The 22,784-nt window shown below is 41.2% G+C and overlaps 1 protein-coding gene and 2 long non-coding RNA genes across 7 annotated transcripts in view; 1 reads left to right on the top strand and 2 right to left on the bottom strand.

Moving 5' to 3' along the window:
• The window catches only part of LMTK2 (lemur tyrosine kinase 2), a 43,401-nt gene extending 37,550 nt beyond the window's left edge, over nucleotides 1–5,851 (bottom strand). For both annotated transcript variants that reach the window (XR_011803508.1, XM_027469283.3), the window contains exon 1: nucleotides 5,487–5,851. Coding sequence is in view for 1 of the 2 variants with exons in the window: in XM_027469283.3 (XP_027325084.3) it covers nucleotides 5,487–5,634 (148 nt within the window). In the remaining variant the exon portion in view is untranslated. The remainder of the gene's footprint in view (nucleotides 1–5,486) is intronic.
• Nucleotides 5,852–7,770: 1,919 nt separating this feature from the next.
• On the top strand, nucleotides 7,771–14,728 carry LOC139998734 (uncharacterized). Its single transcript, XR_011803526.1, has 2 exons — nucleotides 7,771–7,904; nucleotides 11,051–14,728. It is a non-coding gene; the product is annotated as an uncharacterized lncRNA (long non-coding RNA).
• Nucleotides 14,729–17,572: 2,844 nt separating this feature from the next.
• LOC113845268 (uncharacterized) overlaps nucleotides 17,573–22,784 on the bottom strand; it is a 51,596-nt gene continuing 46,384 nt past the window's right edge. For all 4 annotated transcript variants that reach the window (XR_011803524.1, XR_011803522.1, XR_011803523.1 and 1 more), the window contains exon 5: nucleotides 17,573–17,687. This is a non-coding gene — a long non-coding RNA (uncharacterized lncRNA). The remainder of the gene's footprint in view (nucleotides 17,688–22,784) is intronic.

The raw sequence follows: 22,784 nt of genomic DNA, 5'->3' as shown, positions 1-22,784 counted from the left end.
CCCAGCCTGACCCTCCCCTGTCCCAGCTCCATGCCGTTCCCTCAGGTCCTGTCGCTGTCCCCAGAAAGCAGTGCTCAGCATCTGCCCTCCACAGCCCTCGTGAAGAAAGATTGTTTTGAAGAGACAAATTACTTCTGGTTCATGCAAAAGGAATCCACACTTGCAACATTCACTGATGGTATTTTCTAGAATCCTGATGTTAACAAAACATTTCCAATTTCCATCTAAGACTGGGATAAGGTACATGGAAAACAAGGCAATCATTTTGCCAGAAGAGCTTGTTCACCTTTATTTCTCATCCCCTTACACAGATGAAGAACCTCTATGAGAGAGAACAGGCCACATGCCTGATTTCGGAGAACTGAATCTAGCCTACAAGCTGAAAGCTTAAAGGCAGTACTCAGAAGCCTGTCTGAGTACTGCCCAACTTCCCCACACCTCTTTCGTAACAGACAAATCTCAGGGTACAAAGGTAGCTCTAGAACAATTCACATCCCTGTTGAATCACTGAAGTGACGTTTCCCTTCCATTAAGGAAATTCTCTGTGTAGCATTGGATGACACTTAGTGCTACTTCAGACCAGCTTTTCATACTGAATTCCCTCAGCAGACAATTCCCCGACACAGCTTGCTTCACTCCATCACCCTGCCTAAGCTGCATCTGGCACAACACCTTCCTGCTCCAAGTTATGCTTAATGAACCTCTCAGACTGAAACAACTGACACACTTTGAACATCTCCAATTATGTCTATGAGACGTTCCTAGTACCACTGAAGTTGTTCAAGTCCTTTCAAGTAGTACAATGAGAACAGTTTATATAGAGCAATCAAAGTGCCAAAGCTATTGCAGAACCCCACCAGGCTCCATGTACTAGATACACTCAACAGAATGGCAGGCCCAAAATGAAGTTTAAGGAAATCCAGTGCTCCGCGCATTGTACTTCTGCTGCTGAAATAGCACATTAGAAGCAGGACAGAGAACCAGCCTCTGGAATTATGCTGAGGATCCCCATGTCCTGCACAGGCAAACCACACATACAGGGACTGAAACCAGACTACAGCAAACATTCAGAAAATGACTTCTATTCAGATTTGCCTGACAGTTGGTCAGTAGCCCCCCCAGAATATAACCTGGCCTTTTGTGCTTTCCAAATGTTGGCTTTTTCATCCAGGACCCGTGGTAAAACCAGCACTCACCAATGGGGCCTTCCTTTCAAACCCAGGCCTAATGCCACAACCACAGCTTTGAGACTGCCTCTGATCAGTGCTATCTTAACATGCTACAATACCTGAGGAATTATTAAACATACCACAGCATTCAAGATGTGAGAAAACACCTCAGAAAGGGGCTGCCTCCTCTAAGTACTGCTTCGGTTCTAGCAAACTCTAGACACCTTACAGCCAGAGGCAGAGAAAGCAGACCAAGCCTGTGAACAAAGCCTTGCAGGGAACATTCCTGCAGGCCAAGCGCTGGGGTTGCCTTCTTACCTCAAAGTCACAAAGTCACAGAGAGAAACAAAAGATGAAAGACAACCCAGCAGCTCTAGCTCTACAATTATTAGGCATCTGGGTCAGAAGTTAGAAAACGAAATACAGGGAGAAGTAAACAAATGTAGTGCTTGAAAGAGAGAAGAAAGGTTAGGTGAACAGACCACTCCCAAGAAAACTATACCATTGATTAAAACCCCTTTACAAGGGAGATTTTTCTTAACTTCAAATGATCTGGGTCTCTACCTTGCATATGCTTAGAAAATTGCTTTTCTCATAATGTGCAACTGTCAGATACACTGTACAGAGATCCAAACCACAGGCCACAACCACAAGCAGGCCCCAGGCCGACACAAGACCAAGCAAAACATCAAGCCAAAGCAACTCAAAACCAACAGCTTTCCCAAGAGTACACGTGAACTACAGAACTCATCTTAGCAAATAAAAAGAGAAGAAAATCTCACACTGTCACCTGTGGCCAGCTGACTATACTAGGTAGAGCTGCACGAACAACATCTAGCTATCTCTGGCCACTAGACACAAATTTCTGTCTCTTTTCTGGAGCTGTACTTTACCAGGCTCTTCAAAAAGGCTCCACTGCTGTGCCATGCATCTGGTTCAGGAGGGCAGTCCACAAGGAAGGTCCTGGCACAAACCAAGGACTCGTGTAGGCGCCAGTGCAGCAGCCTCAGTTCAACTGAGCAGACCATGTAATTCAGCACAGATGTAAGACCAAACACACCCGTTAAAACGCTACCACCTATTCAAGTTTTGCAAGAAAATAAGAGTTCTTTTGAGTCCCTGTTCCTTTGCACTTGCGAGGACTTCATAAAGCAGAGAGATGATAGAAATGCTTTGTCTGACATTAACGTACATACCCTTGATTCACATTCCAATCTTTCTGGGGAGGCAGCTGAATTAAGGCCATGTATGAAAATCCCAGTCGAAAACAAAGCAAGCATGAATTTAAATAGAAAGCTTTAGTACAGTAAAGCAGAAGTGTCAGATTATAATTCAGTATGCTTGTCTGCAAAACAGTGCTGCTCCCAATTTCCCAAATACCCTTACTTTAGTCACACAACACTTAAGATGAAAATTGTCCTAGCTTGATGCATTCAGGTAAAATCACTGATGCTCCACAGCCTCAGTAAAACCGCAGTATTTCATTTTTTGAACTCTTCTACTTTTAACACATTAGGTAATACATTCTTCAAAAGCTGGTATCAACTAGACCTGTCCCGAGCTCTTACCTCCAGGATAAGGTGAAACCATTAATTCAGAACTATCACCATACATATCAGTATCCTTCTTTTCCATTCACAGAATAAATTAAATTTAAGTTGGTCTAAGTATTTCTAGCTAGTAACATCTTTGACATCTTGCTTTTCCTATCTGTTACAATAATTGCTATGAAGCATACTAGGGAAACAGTTCAAGCAAAGTTTCCTTTACCACATCCTTTTTTTTTCCCACGTTTAGAAATACAACCTCAAAAACAGGAGACAGACACAGAACACACCAATGCACACCTTCACCTGCAAACACTGTAAAGCCAGACTTAAGGAATGAGCTGCATCATTCATCTTGATCAAGACCCCGGAAACCTGACAATTCCCCAGCTGTGGTCTGGCATACTTCCACGCTATTTCCACAAAATGTAACATTTTTGAACAAGGACTCCGATCTATTCCCACTAGAACCTGCCCATTCTCACTCCTTGCTTTCTTCCTTCCTTCTTGAAAGGGAGATCTATTTATTATGGGTATATTCCATTAACTATTCCACAAAGTTCACTACAACTACTTCAGATAACACAGATCCTTTCCTCCTTTTCTGTGGATTGCCATCCTTCCAGTAAAGTGCTTGGGGCAACACACAACAAAATGTTTCTCCCCTGTCAGAGAAATAGCCCTTCTTGCTAGGTGCAGAATTGTGGGATCTTGAAGTAACTCTGAAATCCCTTACTAATTATTTTATGAAAAGCCCATTAAATTCTTCACAAGTTCACAACTCTTTAATATCAGATTGCGCATTATGGTCAACTGCAAGAACTGCCAAGGCCTACAACACCGACCATAATTTCCAAAATCATCAATGAACACCAGTCTCAATAAAGAAAATCAAAGCAGCTTATCACAGGATACATGAAAAAGTCATAATATAGCTGAAGCTGTTTTCAAACACAATTCATGCCTCCTACCCCAGCAGAGTAAAAGTTACAGGCTCGTTTTCTGGACAGTTTATAAAATGTGCTTAGTATGACAGAGCGGGTTCAAGACAAAACTGTCTGTCAACCATGGGTGAGCTATTCAAAGGAAGGGAAAAGAGGTCCTTGTAGCTTTCCAGCTGCTTACTGCTATCCTGATGATATGGGATGTGCTGCAGAATCTGCTGCACACAAAACCATTTGTACGCGTTATCTCATTCAGAAAAGAAGTCTGTTGAAAGTCTTCTCAGCAAAAGTGATGCCACTGAAATTGGAAAAGGTTCCTCTTGAGGCTTTAAGGGTCTAAATACTAAATATCTTTCAATCAATCCAAATACACTGCTTCTTACCATATGGGCAAAGATACAGGAAAAAACAGGAGTTCCATTTCCCCCAAGTCCACTGGGTTTCCCATGACAGGATGTGGCAATTTACTGAATTTCAGGTAATACCCCACATACATATACCTTGGGCTAAGATTATAACCGAAGACACCCTATGAAGTTCGGGTATGATGTTCACTTTGTATTAGTGCAACATTACAGCATCGTGAGTACTTTCCCTAGCAGTACTATACTTAACATATCTAATTTAGCCTCTTTTTAAAAAAGGTAACTGTAATGAAATTTCCTGCAATATGTCCAATCAACTTTTCATTCTGACAGCTAAGCTTTTTGGCAGTGTCGTAGAAATTACATCTTCAGCTCCAAGCTTTGTAAGATACATGATAGTCCTGATAGCAGAGCAATTTTTATTAAAATAAAATAAAAAAAAAAAACAACTAGGCTTCTTCGAGAATACTTAATGCAGACATCGACACCTAGCTTTAAATAGAAAAACTAATAACATGTCAGGAAAAGACAGACAGAAAAGGAAGAAACCGCCACACAGACCTGACTACACTGTCTTACCTTGGGGCCTGATGACAAGCCAACGTTATTTGCAAAATCTTCAACCATTTCATGAGTGAGAAAATTATCATTTAGTCTCAAAGGAAATACAAATGTGACTGACAGTTCTTGTTTTTTTTGGAGGCTTACTTTTATAGAAAGACTGACCTCAAGGAAGGCTGACAGAAGGAGTAATTCATGAACAATTCTTAATTTTTCTTGGGAAGAAAATAAGTGGAAAAAAATGCATGGATCCTGCTAAAGGCAGCATGTGTTCCACTGCCAGTTTTGATACTTTCCGTGGACCAGCAGCCAAATTACCTATCTCTGTGCTTCAGATCTGTCTCCCTCCCCACTGCTACTGCTTCTCCACTCCAAATGTGGAGTCTATTTCAGCTGCTAAACTCTTGGGGACTGAATCTCAGCGTGCATTCAAGCCAAGCCTAACCAAATTCTGTCCTAATACAATTTTATGCTTGCAAGCTGCGATAAAACACATACACACAAAAAAGCGGTTGTTACCTATGCGCACTAATAAACCTCCCAGCAGTAATTCCTAACGTTGAGAGAGCACATTTTTCATTCTATGTCTCCAGGATAAACAGGAAAACGAGGCAGGGAAGCGGAGGCAGGCAGCGTTACCTAATGCATGACAAACAAGCACGGACTCCGTGCCTGCTCAGGGAGACGAGGGAGCGAGGGGACCCGGCTAACCGGGCCGGAAACGAAGGAAGCACCGTCTGCCCTCGGAGCCTCCACCCCGCACCGGGAGCCGGGCCGGGCGGTCCCCACGGAGCAGGGGAATCCCGCGGAGCCCTGAGCGGCGCCCGCCGCAGAACAGCCGCATGTGGCCGGACACCCCGCAGCGATGCGCGACCCCCTCGCGGCCCCCCTCCGCCTCACCTGCCGCTGGTGACGGAAACGGAGCCGCCCCGGCGGCGCCCAGGAGCAGCGGGAGCAGGAGGGCGGCGGGCAGGCCGGGCCCGAGGGGCTGCGGGCAGAGGGGCGGCGGACCGGCCCCCCGCCGCCCGGCCCCGCCGCGCTGCCGCATCCCCTCCCCGCGCTGCCGCCCGGCGCCCGAGCCGGGGCTCTCGGTTCCCAGCGGTTCCCAGAGGCTCTCAGCGGCTCCCCGCGGCCCCCCCGGCGGTCGCTGCCCCCTGCCTCGGCGGCGCCGCCGCCCGCGACATCGGCCCCGCAGCCCCGCTCCCCTCACGGAGCCCCGCCGGCCGCCGCCGCCATCTTCCGGGCTACCTGACGGGGAGGGAGGGGCGCGCTGCTGACTGGCAGCCCGGCGGGCCAATCAGCCCGCGTCTCGCTATAGTAAGGCGGGAGCGCTGGGCGGCACAGGGCCGAGCTGTGATCGGCAGCCGCATCAGCCAATCGCTGCGGGCTGGGCCGAGCGAAGGCTGCGGCTGGAGGAGGGCGGGACGCGTTCGGCGATCGGCCCGCAGTACGGGCCGCGGAGGGGGGCGGGGCTTCTCCGGCATTGAAGGCTCCCTCCGCCAATCGGCGGGGAGGAGGAGCCCGGCCGAGCCCGCGCAGGGCGGGGGGAGCCCCTCAGAGCGCTGCCCCCTGCAGGAGGGGCTGAGGGGCGGCGGGCGGGGGCCTTGTTACAGCGGGGCTCGGGCTCGGCGCACACACGAGGCCCCACCTCGGTCCCGTTTGTAAATATTCAGGTTTTACAGAGCACGGAGACGAGGTGACGGCATTAAGCAACGTAAACACCAGCGGTAATCCCAAGCAACCAGACGCTGCATAGAGTGAGGAAATGGAGAAATACCACACGGCTCGCTCCATTCCCATTTTCCCAATAATTTAGCAGAATGGGCTAATTATGTCAGGGTTATATAATGGATCTGGGAGCACAACTTGTCCCAAGCAATGTCCTACGAGCACGCCCCTGGGAGCTCAGGAAAGGAAAGCTTCGTGCCCCAAGCAGCACTGAGGACACGATGTTCAGGCAGACACAAACAGAAACCAAAATCCTTATCTCTAGCAATTTTTTCTAGCGTAGTTTTGCTCCTGCCATAGACATCTACTGAAAGTCTAACTACCCTTCTGCTACCAATCTGTGTCTACCCGCTGATAAGTTCTCTCTGGTTCGAAGACATTAATTGTATTACCAAATGTCCCATATTTTTTGAAATGCCCTAATTACTTTTTCTTCCACGGGAAGTATTGTACTTGAACAGCAATGCAGCAGACAATCTTTTGTCGTTTTAGTAAACTATTGTTAATTTATTATGCTGCTTCTTGTGAATGTTTTAAAGCAAGAGATTATTCCAAATTATTCCTTGCCTGGCTGTCCATAGATTTGAGTACTGGGAAGGTAAAATAGGGCTTCTTCCCTTTAAAATCACTGATATGCAATAAGCAGTAGGTTACACAACATTATTTTTTTCATGTACAAACAACTACTATGTTAATTTAAATAGTTCTGTATGGATTTAAAACTGGTGCTGGTGACAAGCCTCTAGTCTGGTCTTTGTCTACACATATATAATATCCATTGGAAGCTTCAAAAACATTCCTTGATTCTTCACTTTACCAAATCTCCTTTCTGAATATGGACATCAGGGCTGGGGCCTCTGGATGTGTTTTCCTTCTAGCTGACACTTTATCCATTTAATGATGGTTATTCAAACCACACTGTGCTATTATGGTATAACTACATGGGCAAATCTGATTCCTACCTATCACTCTGGTATCTAGGGTCTGTGGTATTTCGGAGATCTGTCACTGGCTTCCTGCAAATTCCATAAGCAAATAGTTTTGAGGTTCACAGCAGCTACAGATCTTAAGTTTAAAACTTCTCTTGTAGCCTAGCAGCAGGTTTACAATGTAAGGGTGTTCTCACTTCAACAGTGAAAACAATTCAGTGCATTTTAACCACAGCAGACTGCTTCACTTCACAACCCACCCCATCCTAATTGAATGCTAGACCTTTGATGTTATTTGCTGATAAAGCATCATGTTGTAATATTATCTGGGAAGTGATGGTAACCTATCATTAAAAGGACTTGTCAGAGCACTATTCTATAATGACAGTACACTTAAGGTTAGCTGTGAATTAGTCATTGGTAGAATATGCAGTTGAAGCTACAAAACCAACCAATCCTTTGTTCTATTTGTTAGTCACAGTTACTCCCTATCTACAAATATACCACAAGCATCCCAAAAACAAAGACACAAATCCTAATCTTGTATCTGCCATCACCAGGAATGCTACAATTCACTCATTTCCCGTTTCTGCAGCTGAACATTTGTGGCGACTGTACGAGAGTAATGGGATGAGCAACCTAATGCCAAGAAATCCAAAAGGTACTTATACAGAAAATATATTTACTTAAATAAAACAAAAATCTTCCTGTACACAAAATGGGATGTATTACCACATCGCAGCCTCATGTTTCTTGATTATGCGCTGCTATCACTGCCAAATTACTGAAGCTGCTGTTCCGTGTGGGAGGTGTTAAAACCTTTTTTTAGAGAGGGATAATTGGATCAACCAAAGGATGTTGATAGTTTTATTTTCAGTTGATTTTCTTAAATATTTTTGATAACATTATTGGTGCGGAAGGAATATTGTCTAGCAGACTGAGCAAGTTGCCAGAGGGGTGTTAAAGGTCCTCAGTGTAACTGTGAATAACTCCCCAAAATACTCACAATTTGCTTACTACAAAACAGTACCGCTGAGCATCAGGAATGCAACTGAAAACAGAACCCAGGTCTTTATTCCAGGCCACTGTTTTAAGCATAAAGATTAGTTTCTGTATATATGAATGTTGAGGCACATGCACGACACCTCCGCTCCCCAAAAGAAAAATGTCTCATCCCTTTATGCATAATGTTTTCCTTCACCGTCACTATTCCCTTTTTATATTAAGCAGTAACTTGCTCCTCTACCTGATAAATAGGAACAAATTTTAACCTCCACTTTCAGTCATAGTGACCAAATAGTGTTTTTATATAACTAGAGATATCTTTCTCAGTTCACTGCTGTTCCAATACTACAGCCTACAAAAGGATTTTATATAGCTCTCAAGGAAAATTGGCAAAAGAAAAGCGGGTTTAAAACAATGAGTAATTTGCTTATTTAAGTCAAATGTTTTCCCCTCATTCTGAATCTGTCACTCTAAAATGAGTTTAGAACAGAACTCCCCGATTTCTTCCCACAAATGCTTAAGCTTGCACATGGAGAGACAAACTTCTGAAAAACATGGCAGGGCATATTGTGAACTGCTGGCAGAAAGTTCCGTTTATCTGAATTTAAAAATGTGTTAAACGATGGACCAGCAGCTCTTGTCATAACCACAGAGGAATTACATTCTTCTTGGGAAATATTTCGGAATTAGATTTGCATTTGCCACTGATGTCCTTGCAAACTTAGTAAAAATTTCATATTTGTCGACTCAGGAATACCAATTGTATTTTGATGGCTCTGATCTGGAATGGCATTACCTACTTTGGCTTCAAACAGGTGGGCTTTGACGAGGTCTTAACATGAAGACATGAAGGTGGATCATAATTTTAAATATACCTTATCCAATTTATGTTGTTTATTAAATCAATTTCCCTTTTGTCCACTAAACCATCCTAAGGACTCAATTAAATTAATCTAATGAGTGATTTTTTGTAAAAGAGTGTTTCAGTACTCCCTCAAGAAGGCATAAGAAGTGCCTTTTTATCAGTATAAATTTCTTATCAACAGGATTTCATCCTGACTTAAAAGAAATAGTCACGAGTGGGCAAATTTCTTTACCCAGGTATTGCTCTCTGCTGATGCTGCCAGCCAAAATACCAGTTCTGCCGATTTTGGTACTCTTTGCTTTATGAAGATGCTCTTTTCTTTATTTAGATGTCTAGTGCTGAACTAAATCACATCTGTGTTTTAAGGCTTTCTCTAGAACTCTGCACCGTTTCAGAGAAAACGAGGAGATTTAGCTAAGATTTAGCTAAGTAATTTCCATTAATAAGACAGGAAATAAAAAACGATGACCTTCCATAGCTGTATTAGATACTCCTTGTGACCCTCTCCTACGTGTTATTCTTCCCTATTTATTTTTAGCAAATGCTGAGCTGTGTGCTCTATTAAATTTTGTTCCAGATGCAGGAAAGCAATACTAAATAGAATGAGAAACTATTTAGTCAAAGGAGCGTCTAATGCAGTACTGATCTAAATATACATTATATGTGTCAAAGGAAAAAAGCAAGGCAGAAAGAATATTCTCACAAATAGACTAGGTAAGATGCAACTGCAACAGATCAAATAATAAGGTTGCAAATTCAGTCTTTCCTCACGTGGTACTTCATTACAGTAATAGTTGTGGAAGCTGTTCAGCAGCTCTCAAAAACTTGCCCTATCTGAGATGACTGAAATAAGCAAGCACTGCTGCTTAAGGTTTCATGTGTTTTTACACTGTAGGTGTCATATGACAAGAACAGCACCCCTGCAATGGAATAATTTGGCAATGCGTTAGCCAAAGGGCATGGGTTTAGTAAAAAACCTACAAACTGTAGAACCACTGCTTCTGAAAACAAACTAATTCATTACCCACAGGCTGCAATGAATGGTCCTGTAATTAGTATCTTGCTGGTGTATAATCTATTCACAAAAGCTTGCCAAAAAAGCAGTGTTTGTTTCTTGATGTCTAAATCAGAAGGAACTTCTCCATCACAAATCCTTTCAATAAAGGAAGATAAGCATTAAAAATAAAATAAAATAAAATAAAATAAAATAAAATAAAATAAAATAAAATAAAATAAAATAAAATAAAATAAAATAAAATAAAATAAAATAGATACAACACGAATTGCATGTCTCCATTAAAAGTAATGCTAATACTAAATTTTGAAAATATTATACATTGCCACTTAAATGTGTCACCTGTTGAAAGAGAAAAACCAAATGAGTTTTTCAGAGCTGTGTTTGGAATCCTATCAAACTGGGTATACTTGGTCAACCTGCCTATTAATGTAATACTTTCCACTTCCAAGATACCTTATACTTGACTTCATAAAAATAATTATAAAAAAAAAAACAACTCATACAACTACTATTTTTCATTAAAATTGAGCAAGCTGAATCTCAGAGAAGATGAAAGGACAGGTTTTTTTACATATATAGGTACACATCTCTCATTTTAAGTATCTTTAATAACCTGATCCTAAATAACTGGTCCACAGTTAAACCAGAAATTGGTCTTGGACCACTTGCATTCTTCTTCAGTGGACTGCAGTTGGCTTTCAGACTTAGTTCTAGTGAAAGCACAAGCAAAGTCTTCCTGCTAAGGGTCAGTATATGTACTGGGGGAAAACTCATCCCAATTTGGAAATAATTGTCCATACTGCCAGAATGAATTTTAAAAAGGAGTATTTGAACCTAGAGGCCACATCCAGAAAGGGATAAATAAAATGGAATAAGTACGCTCTAATATACAGACATCTGTTGTTCTTGATGCTTTCAGATAAAATTCACATTTGGAAGGACATCGATAAGGATTCAAGATTTAACAGAAGGTGCAGTTTGTTGAAGCCATGTAGGGGAAGAAAGGATCTACCTTGTACTGGAATGCGGATGCTTTGAGATCTTATTTATTCCTGTGTTAATGAACATTGCCTCCCAGAGCTCTGACATTCAATATGACCTACTAGCTTGAAGCATTACGCAGAGAAGAATCGAGATGAATCAAGACAAATCAAGCAGGATCAGGATGAATCCTGCCAGCTGAGCAAGCAATATATCCAGTACATGTATACTGGAAACATAACTTTTGATACCTTCTTTTTTTTTAATAGTTACGGGTTCAAAAGACAGAGTTTGGAATAAGAATGGCTTAGTGAAGGTAAGAATTAGATATAAGTTTCTGTAGCATTTACTAATCAGAACAGAAAGTTGATAAAACCCTTCAATGAAAATTTGTTACAGAGAAGCCAATCAAAACCAGTGAGAAAAAAAAAAAAAAAAAAAAAAGCTTAATGCCCCAGACAAGAAACAACTCACTAAAAAGAAATTGCAGGCACTTTTTAAGAGAAAACTTTGGCACTATTAAAGGACTTCTTATTTTAGAAGTTTACTCATTAATTTTAACTGGTTACTTACAAAAAACAAACAGACCTGAAATCTGTAGCTTATTTCCCTTATCACTGCAGTCTGAAAGTCTAAAGATCATCCAAGAACCAAGGACTCCTGTCTTCCACAATCTCTTCTTCATCTGTTTAATAAGACTAATCCAAATTATTTAATTTGGGTTAATTATAAAATTATTTAAAAGTTCAAAGTCTTACAAAGGAGTTGCTCTGGTAGTAGAATTATGAAATACAGATAAAAAGAGAGCAAAAATTTAAGTTAGGATAATATTTGCATGACTTTCATCTCCAATATTAACAACTGAATGAACTCAACTCATTCAGTAAGGGGGCATTTTTTTTCCTCCCCATTACATCATCACAGCAGTATTACATGTACCTTAAATTCTGCACTATATTGTTCTGGCCATAGGTGAGCATGTGCAGTGGGGCTGCTCATGTGATTGATATTACTCATATCTGCCAGTATATGCAGGAATTTGCATGATTTTTTTAACTAAGGAACTCCAGGAAAATCCAGAGAATAATCCCATATTGTACAAGCACAGCTACTCAAGGAGGAAATACAGCAGTTTTCAAAATGCTCACCCTTCTGCTACTTTACAAAGCTTTGACTAAACTGGAAAGGTCTAATATTCTTCAATAAATGTTAGCAGTTACCAATTTCCTCTCCAATCCAGGAAAGGAAAAAAATATCCAAATCAAAAATGCATTAATCCATCCAGAGAACTGGTGCTTTCTTTTGCTGTTAAAGCAACCTAACATCCAGTAAATATCCTGAGCAGGATGTTGGTGATATATCCAACATCACAGAATCCAAATGACTTCTGAGCAGTATGAAGGGGCTTGATGATAAATTGCTAGCTATTTATGAATCTTGTGAATCAAACTCTATATACACTGAATAATTAGGAACAACTCATGTCTGACAAGTTGCATTTTTTTTCTTCATAATTTTCAAATATAAATTACTTGAACATGAAGTAAATTCAATGTAAAGGTGCAAAGACAACCAACATTCAAGGACTGTTTGGATATTCAGCAAGGGGAGTTTTTTTGTTTTTTCTTTTAACCACGAGGATGTGCTGTTCCAGTGTGTAAATTCCCTGGGGTACACTGACTATCACTGTCAACTGAGGAAATGCATTTAAGAGATTAAACTATATGAGAAAACTGTTAACAGCACCTTTGCCAAAATTTTCATCCCTCTACGAGCACACACTACCAGATCTAAGTAATTCTGATCATCTAAATGTTTTTATACACGACAGATGAAGTACTTGCTCTAAGATATCATCAGAGAATGTTAAAATCACATCTATTTGGAGCTTCCTCTTAACACAAGAGCAGACCAGGAATTTTCTACCTAAGAAAAAAAATCCGTCACCATGAAGCACATAAGCATACAAAACATGATTTGATCCCATGTTATGAGCATGTATCATCAGCACATGGCTGGAAAGCTGCCCAACAAGCTGACAACTTCTGAATTAACCTTGTGTGATCACAGCTCAGGTTATCTATTTATAAAGTCATACCACAGGTGTTGCCTACAGTGGGATATTACAATAAGCAGCAGCTAACAAACCTATGCTCATTTTGATGCAACCCAGGTGTTCAGTTGTGCCTTCTCAGTCTTTTTAGCTAGTGCTCTCAATTAGAAATTCAAAGAGCCTGGCATCTGGCACAGGAAGACAACAGAAATTAACATTACCATTTCCCAGGGGTCATGGATTAAACATGGCTTGCACCTGCTCTGTTTACCGCTGAGCTGGCAGTTTAGAAGCAGGATTACCACTTAGACCCTTTCGTTGGTTACATTTTACAGCTTACCCATCCAGTGCAGCATGGACCACTCTTTAATTTGACCCAAATATGATCTTTATCCCACACAAATCTCTAGATACATTTATTTTAGTTAAAGACTTGTCTCAAAAATGCAGAATCACTCAACGTAGGTAACAGAAAATGTTATTTTTATCAAACACATTAATGCAACTCATTATATTCCTACACATTGCAAATTCTCCTTTCTTATATCAACATATTCCACTGCTTTTTGTACATAAGGTGAAACAGGTCCGATTTTCCCTCTGCCTGAATTTGATTACAGTTGTTGGAGATCAGAATAGTTCCAAGAGCTTCCTTCCTCACTGGCAGTGTGTAGTGGGTTTACGTGGCAAGGCTTTGGTAGCAGGGGGCCATAGGGGTGGTTTCTGTGAGAAAGATCTAGAAGCCGCCCCATGTTTGGGAAGGGCCCCATTGTTTTCCAGATCTGAGCCAATAAGCGATGTTGTTTTGCGCCTCTGTGAGAGCATATTTAAGACAGGGAAAAAACTGCTGCGCCACACAGCAGCCGGGAGAGTCAAGGGAGTGAGAAACAGCCTTGCAGGTGCCAAGGTCAGTGTAGAAGGAGGGGGAGAGGTGCTCCAGGCGCCGGAGCAGAAGTCCCCTGTGGCCTGTGGTGAGGACCATGGTGAAGCAGGATGTCCCCCTGCAGCCCATGGAGTACCACGGTGGAGCAGGGTTTCACGCTGCAGCCCGTGGAGGAGACCATGGTGGAGCAGGTGGCCCTGCACCGACGGAGGCTGCCGCCTGTGGAAGACCCCTGCCGGAGCAGATTCCGGGCCAGACCTGTAGCCCGTGGAGAGGAGACCACGCAGGAGCAGGTGATCTGGCAGGAGCTGCTGCCCGTAGGGGAGCCAGGTTGGAGCAGTTTTCTCCTGAGGGATGGACCCCGTGGTACGGACCCATATCTGGAGCAGTTCTGGAAGAGCTGCTGCCTGTGGGAAGCCCATGCCGGATCAGTTCGTCAAGGACTGCATCCCGTGGGTGGGACCCCACAGCACAGGGGATGAGAGTGACCGAGAAGGAGCGGCAGAGAAGAAGTGCTGTAGACTGACCATAACCCCCATTCCCCCGTTCCCCTGCGCCGCTTGGGGGGAGGAGGTGGAAGAGGGTGGATAGGGGGGGAGGTGCTTTTGGTTTCTTTCCTTTGTTTCTCACTTCTCTAGCTTGTTAGTAATGAGCAATAAATCTTACTATCTGTCTTCTTATGCTGAGTCTGGTTTGCCCGTTACACTAATTATTGCGTGATTTTCTCGTCCTTATCTCAATCCTTGAGCCCCTTTCACATATTTTCTCCCCATTCCTCTTTGAGGAGGGGGAGTGAGAGAGCGGCTGTGGTGGAGCTCGGCTGCCCACTCGAGCAGAACCACGACACAGTGTTAAACAATTAGCTAGTCCCAGCACTGAGAATGGGTTTGTACACATGCCCTTGCTGCAATGTGCTTTGCTCCAGCTGGCAAATGCAGACCTGGCAACAGTCCATTACTGTTCTCCACGCTGACCTACATTTCCAGCCTGTGCAGACCCACTGGAGAGGAAATATCCCCAGGAGGATCCCTGGTCTCAACTATTGGGAGCCATACCGTGTAAAAGAAGTGCTAGTAGTAGTGAAAGTGGAGAAGGAAGGTCCCTACAATATCAAGACGAACACTGAAAGGCCGGAGATCTCGCCTGTACGCTACCATCCCTGGCCAATGATTCCCACAGAGATATGAACAGGACCAGCCGAAGGCAGAGCCCAGAAATGCTCTGTTATTCTGGTCCTTGTCTGAAATACCATTTTGTCCACCACTGAGAATTTTACGTACATCTCCAGACGGATCTGGATATTTATTTGCTTTCTTTAAGCAGAGATTTGGACTGCTGCATAGAATAGCAAGCCATCACAGAGAATCAGAGAAAGCATGCTTGGTGCTGCACAATGCTCAGCCTAAAAACTAAGACAAAAGAGCCTAAAAGAGCCTGTCTTCAAAGAGCCTAAAAACTAAGACAAAAATGGAGGTTACCATTTGGGACACAGCAGGTACATAATAACTTATGGATTTGCTGAGCCCATGTTGAAGGAATCTTGCATTTAATAGAGAGAGCCATCATTCACATAGAGAGAGAATATTCATTAAGTTCAGAGGGACCAATAAATTAGTTGTTGCACACAGCAAATGCAAGGACAAAAAGAGAAGAAAAAAAAAAAAGGAAACTTTTTTGAACTTACTGCTACTGCACAACAATGCACTTGCGAATATTACAAGTTGACATATGCAATTGCTCAAGCATGTTGTGTATGTAATTTTGAGCCCAATACATCATCTGGCCCGGGAAATACTGGGAACAGCTATCATTTATAGTCCTGTTTATTTACAGCACTCTGGAAATGAAATAGACTCTTACACTGGGTGTAATTGTTTACTGCCTGATCAGTGTGTAGCAGTCAGCAAATAAGACACAGTCAAATGGATTTGAAGTAGTTCAGGCATTCAGGTGTCCTATGATGCCCACTGCATTATTAGTGATATCCCTTCGTTTTTGCTTCTTCTGTCACAAGAAGATTTACTACATGTGGCAGAAGAACTCAAGACACTCAGACTCCTGCCCAGCCTTAAAAAAAAAAAAAAAAAAAAAACAAAAAAAACCTGAGCAAGGGCAGAAAAGAAATTCCACAGATAGGTTTGCATGTGGTAGGCATACCTAAGAATGGGTATAAAATCCTGAAGAAACAATGTCTAGTACTTTGAATTCTGTAAAGCCTTTAAGCTGCCAGCAGCATACCTCTTTGATTCTGCACTTTCTTTAACCACCACTGACTTCAGTAGCAGTTCCGGCCATTCACAGAATGAAGGGTGAGCCCCTAAGGGACTGATAAGATATTACAGAGATTACTAGAAAGGAAGAACTACACCCATGTAGGGCTTACTCTCCTACAAAAGGTCATGCTAGGAAAAAAACAGCATCTTCTAAAATGGACCTATAACAAGGTACAAATTAGGAATCTGTCTCATAGCTAAGTCTAAATGCACAGTATGACCCTATTTATGCAAAGGCCTCGACTCGAATTAGTTGAGGAGACCTACATTCCCAAAACTATTCAGATGAAGGATGGGAAAAGAACATGGAACTTGCATTCACTTAAGACTGCTTTCGGACTTGTTCTTCATTCATTATATAGTTTTGTAGATGCTGAAAAATGAGTTCCTAACTAAGAAATTAAACAAGAAGCACACTACGAAGAAAAAAAAGGATAACATGGGAATGAAACAAGAACCTAAGGAAAAGTTCATATTGAATTTGCAAAAGTTGCGTTTCTGTCAGAAAGATGATCATGACTACATTAACAAGCCCCCTAGTTAATGCCAGAAACATGACTCTCAGCAGCCTTTGATACAGAAAATGACAACTCTGCAGTATTAAAGCTTAATTTGTTGTGAGCAGAATACTCCTTGATTTTTCTCTCCATTGACTCTGGTGCAATTAATTCCCTTCACAATAGTACTTGTAAAACCAGATAAGTCAACTTAAAGCAGTTAATAAGAAATATGTATGGACCAGATTTTTTTTTTCCTGCCTGAAATATCTTGTGCATATCTTTATGTAGATACAATGACTCTCCTTGAAAATATGGTATAGTTTATGTAGAAAGAGGCTGGAATTCTTAGTTTTACATACACATACATTGAAGATCTTAAGAAGAAAATTGCTGCAAGACATAACTTTATGTAGCTTTCAGTAATGAGAATTGGATCTACATCAAAACTGACATGTTAAATAAAAACATACCAAAATCTGAGTACTTTGGGGAAATTGAGGTCTAGACTGTGCAGCGTTGGTTCTGAAACCAAGAAACATTATTCTGTATTTTCATTGGCATATGATTCACATTACAATACAATTTTGAGCAAACAAATATGCAATCACTTAGAAAACATTATTTTCTAACTGCTAATGAATCTATGGTGAAACAAACCTTCTGCTCAACCCCCAAGCAAAAATCCCCTATAAACTTTGTTTATCTTCATATTACAGATCAATATAAGAGATATTGAACAAGATTTCCCTACCTTTGAGGTCAATTGGGAGTTTTTTTTTCTGCTTTGATTCTGCAGTCAAAAGAACTTCAACCGTGGTGACTCGTGCACATCTTACAGGATCACATTTCTGATTTGGCAATTTTACCTGAAAAAGTTAAAATCAGGATGAAAGTTCCAATTACAAATCTTTTTTGTCAAAAACATAATGTGAATATAATGCTTTGGAAAGAACTGGACTGATGCTGTAGACTAAAAACAGCTGTACTGATAATAGCTGTGACTGTGAAGGTACCAAAACTACTTGTTTCTCCAAACCATTCATTCATCCCTAATTGGGCCTTGGGCTTATGCTGGGGATTATGTACTATTAAAATACAGATCATATTAACAATAATGCCATTAATACTGTCACATACTTGTACCAGTATCACTAAGAAACATGATATATGACATGGACTTGTACCCATAGCATAAAAAAATGTTTCAGATTTGTTTTGTCTTCTCTGTTAAGCAATCACATAAACTGCTGCATGTACGAAACCGCAGCTGGGTTGCAGCTGAAAGATAATATTCAGAAACAGAGCATATATTTGCCCAATTTTCTTTGTCAGCATTTAATTATGGTAATATTTGCAGTGGCACAGTGCCTAAGAACAGAAGTCATGGACAAAATCATATCTAGCCAATGGAGCTTACAACCCAAGTAGCATGGAAGTATTCATATGAATCACGCACACTGGAGCTGGCTCACCAACCTTAGGTAAGAATCATGTTCACTTTCCATCCTAAAACTGTAGGCACAAGATCAAGTGTTTATTTCAGCTGCCACTTCCCATCTGTAATTCTTCCCCCACGTGAAACAACCTCCTGTCTCACCCACCTATCAGTAGAAGCCATCCAAAAAGAACTGGCAACGGGCAGCATACCAGCCTTGGCTCCAAACTCTTACATGCAAATCTGTTGACTTCAATGGAGTTGCAACAGGAAAAAAATGTTTCTGTTCCAAGTGAAGTTAGTTATCCAGGTAGAACAAGGACTGGTACTGTAACTGTTAGCAATGAAGATTCTTCTAAGGGATCAGGATAATTGCTGGTTTTGTTCCATGCTGGATGTGATCCTTCACTTCTTCAAGTTAACCTTTCATATCTACATCATCTCCAATCTCATTCAATGGAAGTATAAATTCCCCTTTGGCTGTCCCTTTCAGGAAGAAGCAATCTGAAGATAACACTGTGTAATGTAACTGAGTACTACCAAGCAAGATCTGTGTTCAGCTTGCCTCAGCTCAGTCCATGCCCTTGTGCCTGTGTTTCCTGTTCTCCTGTTCTAGATGCTTTAATTCTCAGAGCCTCATGCAGATTACATGGTGCTTTGCCAAGAAGGCAAAAAAATGTAGATAAGTTTCCTGCCTTTCAACTAGCAGGAGGAAGGCACATGAAATCTGTTTCCAGCAGGCCATAAATTCTTTACAAACAATTATATCATCTTCAAAATGCCAGTGCACTTCTGACATGGTTTCAGACCATATTGTCCTTTTGCAGTAGTCAGTTCCCAAGCTCCTCAAAAGACGATTGACCAAACATCTGCTCCAAAAATATTCCAAGCATCAAACAGAGCCCACAAAAATATCAGTGAGACATTTCAAAACTAAACTTGCTGTTTCTAACCCTTCTATTGAGAAATGAACTTCTAATATGCTCTGAGACCTACTAGTTAAGAAAATCTTTTCAGGTGCAATTTGCTAAGCAAGTGCCAATCCTTCTGTTAACATACTACAAGGAAAAGGTAGAAGAACAGCAGTAGTGATACACAGAAAGTGTTATCAGCTAACAGGGAGGAGAGTCACTGTGTCTGAACTAATAACATTGCAGCTAAAGAAAAGTCTTGCTACATTAAGAAATGTAAAATTCCTGACCAGAGCTCCTAAACTGTAGACATTGTGAAACTGCTGGGATGCTGTTGTTGGCAAACATCTTTGTAGAGGGGACAAGCTATTTTTGATCTGACAGAATAGTTTGAAGATGAGTCAGATACAAAATTATTACTCTTTCTTCAATTCACTAACTTTTTGCTGCTCTCCCCCTTTCTAATTTAATTTTACATCTCTGAAAAATTTAACACGATGCATCACAGCCAGTAGTAGCTATTGAAAGGGGAAGCATTGCTTGGACTGCACAGAAGCCTCATCCTAATTCAGGAGACAAGAATGTCTCTTTCCACTCACCACCATAGTTTCACTTCAGGCTCCAGCTACAATGCTTGCTGCCCTTAGCTATTATCGAATTCAGAAATGCACAGTATTTACTTTGTGAAAACAGTTGTTCTTGACCCTGTGATGGGAGTTCTTCAGGGTGTAAACATCTGAAAAATGCTTTGCATCGCCCAGCTCTGTGTCTGGAGCCACTCCCAGCAGCAGCAGCTGGGTGTGTGCAGCCACCAGTGACTGGGGTGACATGAAGTTCAGCAATGCCATTTCCCAACAAGTCCTCTGGGTTGTGTTCAATGTTGCGCCCACTGCCAAGAAGCAAATCTTGTGTGGATTCACAGGATCGAGTGTATGGGAGCACACTTCTCTCCTGCCCATGCTGATTTTTTTAATCTCAGTGAATGCCTTCATGATGTGGCTAAAATCATTTCTCTGAAGTATCAAAGAACAAGTAACTCTTGGAGATGGCTGGTTAGCTCAAATAGTTCTCTCTGTAGGAAGTGCCCTGACTATTCTCATCAGCCCTGGATGCCAGGACAAACACACGAACAAACAGAAACCCTGCCAGTTCAATAAGCACGGAAAACAGTGTTTCTGTTCTTTAACTTCATGTTAATACTTCTCTCTGATAATCCTGAATGGATTGTCAGGGCCTAAGGACCAATGAAGTCTTGGTGCGTAGACAAGCAGCTAAAGTATCAAATGTCCATTACAGACCATCTTGATTGTGAAAAGTCAGCTACCAGCTGATATAAAGCACAAGGGATGTAAAAATATAGGAAAATAATAAATGCAATTTCACATTTATGGAAGACTTTAGCTTCCTGGGCATAAAGCAGAAAATAAATGCCACCATTGATGGCAGAGCTCCATCAAAGACATAAGCATGGTAAACAAGGAATTTCTTTAATAATCAATTAACTAAGGGGAGCTGGTGTTATTTCAGAGTGAGCAAAGAAGACCTTTGCTTTGATTTGCTTAAGGCTGATGACAGATGAGAACGATACACAAAGGAAACAGCAGCAGGATAACAGAAATAACAGCATCTTAGGAGAAACAAAGCTATTTCTTAATGTGAAAAATATCAAGGGATCCATGTAATTGCTTCCCTAGTATACCAAAAGAACTGGTATATGAAATTGTAAGTAAAGCAGCAGGTTTTAAATAAATTTGAATGAAAATTTACCTAAGGCTCAAGTACAACAAATATAATGTATATGTATTCCAGAAACTATTTTTAAAATTCAGTATAATGCTATGTCTTAGAGCAAATGCTGAAACAAAGCATGATTAACTGTAGTGAGGCAAACAGAATGTGAGAAAAAATGCATAGTTTACCAAAGCAGAGGATGTCAGACTCAGCTGGTGTATTTTGAGTAAGACAATTGTCTTTTTAGAAGTGAATGATGCACTAAAGTTGGTCTATTGAGTTTGAAACAGTTCACTTCATACAGCGTTCCACAAAAAATCATTACTGAAAGTGGAATTTATAGGGATTAATAAAAAAACAATGTGAACAAGGAGCAACAAGTTATAATAAAAAAGTAGTTACAAGAACAGAGCAAATTTCCTGATGGCATTCCTCAGGGATTAGTCTGTGGAGCAATGCTATTTAATGTGCATGGCCATCACCTAGGAATAATGACCAGGCCCAGCATCAAAAAAACAAGCACATGATGCAAAGCTGAAAGATACTGCCAGTACCGAGGAGGACCTGATCACCACATTGGAATTAGATGACCTTCTTGTCTGTAGTGATAGAAATTCAATAACGTGAACTGCAAAGTCGTGTTCCTGGGATTCATCAGCTGGAAGCAGCAGAGAAGGAAAAAGATCTGAGTGCACTGATAGACTGTCAGTGTACCAGAGCTGCCAATATAACACAGTTTTGGAAACAGATAATATAAAACTAAGATGGGTTAGGTTAGATTTTTAGTAGAGATGGAAATATTTGTACTTTTACACAAAGCACTGGTAAGATTTTGTGTGAAATATTTATACAATTCCAGTCAACAGTGTTGAAAAAAGATTAATTTGAAATGGAATCAGTGCAGGCTGGCTATGAGAACAAGTACAGAAATGGAACATCAGTCTTAGGGAGAGATAAAAGAGCATGGTTTGTTCAGCGTGACAGCAGAGAAACAATATGCCAGTCCTTTATAAATAGATTTTGAGATAAACAGCAAGACAAAAGAATGGAATTAAAGATTTGCACCACCACGAGTTCAACTTGCTCCAATCTAATCAGCATTACATGTATGTTTAGACCGAAAACCAAGGCAAAATTTTCTAACTATTCAAGGAATTCATGTTTTGGCATTATCCTTCAAAGAGAGCAGTAAGGGCGAGGAACCTAAATAGGCTTAAAAAGGAACTTGATATACCCACGTAAGAGTTACATACCTAAGTGAGAAAATGAGTCTGTGGCCAATAAATGTTTGGGGCACACCTAAAGAGGTTTGAAGCAAGACTAGATCTCTCTTGTTCTGTATTTATTTTGTACAGATCCCATGCCTCATTGTGTTTTCTGATTGCAAAAGATTCCACCAACAGAGAAACAGTGGGTTTCTCCCAACACATCCCCACTGCTGAACAAGTTACGTTCTGAGTTTTTTTCACCTTCTTCTGACACACTGGAGCTTTGCCAACTGTTCACTTTCACATCTTATGGGTTGATATTTTATCTTCTGCAACCTTGCAACTGAATTTTAGGCTTCCTCATTCCTCCTGTGATTGTTTTTCCTTTTCTCACTTAGTGTAAGTCAGGCATAGCCCTACTGTAGGCCTCCCTTGGTAATTAAAATTAGACATGGGTTATAACAGAAGACTTGGTGAACTTGGATTGCTTATTTAAATACGTTTCGCCCTCTAAGAATTCCATTTAGCATCAGATCTTCAGTCTACAATCTATGCTTTATCGATTCTTGTTTTATCAAGGAACAGTATGCGATAAAGAACTTTTGCTGTGACGCTAAGTTCAAGGACACAACTTCTGTACCTGCCAAAAGTGATTCTCTGAACTCCTGCAGGACAGAT

The sequence above is a fragment of the Anas platyrhynchos genome, chromosome 15, assembly GCF_047663525.1.
Source record: "Anas platyrhynchos isolate ZD024472 breed Pekin duck chromosome 15, IASCAAS_PekinDuck_T2T, whole genome shotgun sequence".
NCBI classification, from domain to species: Eukaryota; Metazoa; Chordata; class Aves; order Anseriformes; family Anatidae; genus Anas; species Anas platyrhynchos.
This window is presented reverse-complemented; position numbering and strand designations above follow the sequence as displayed.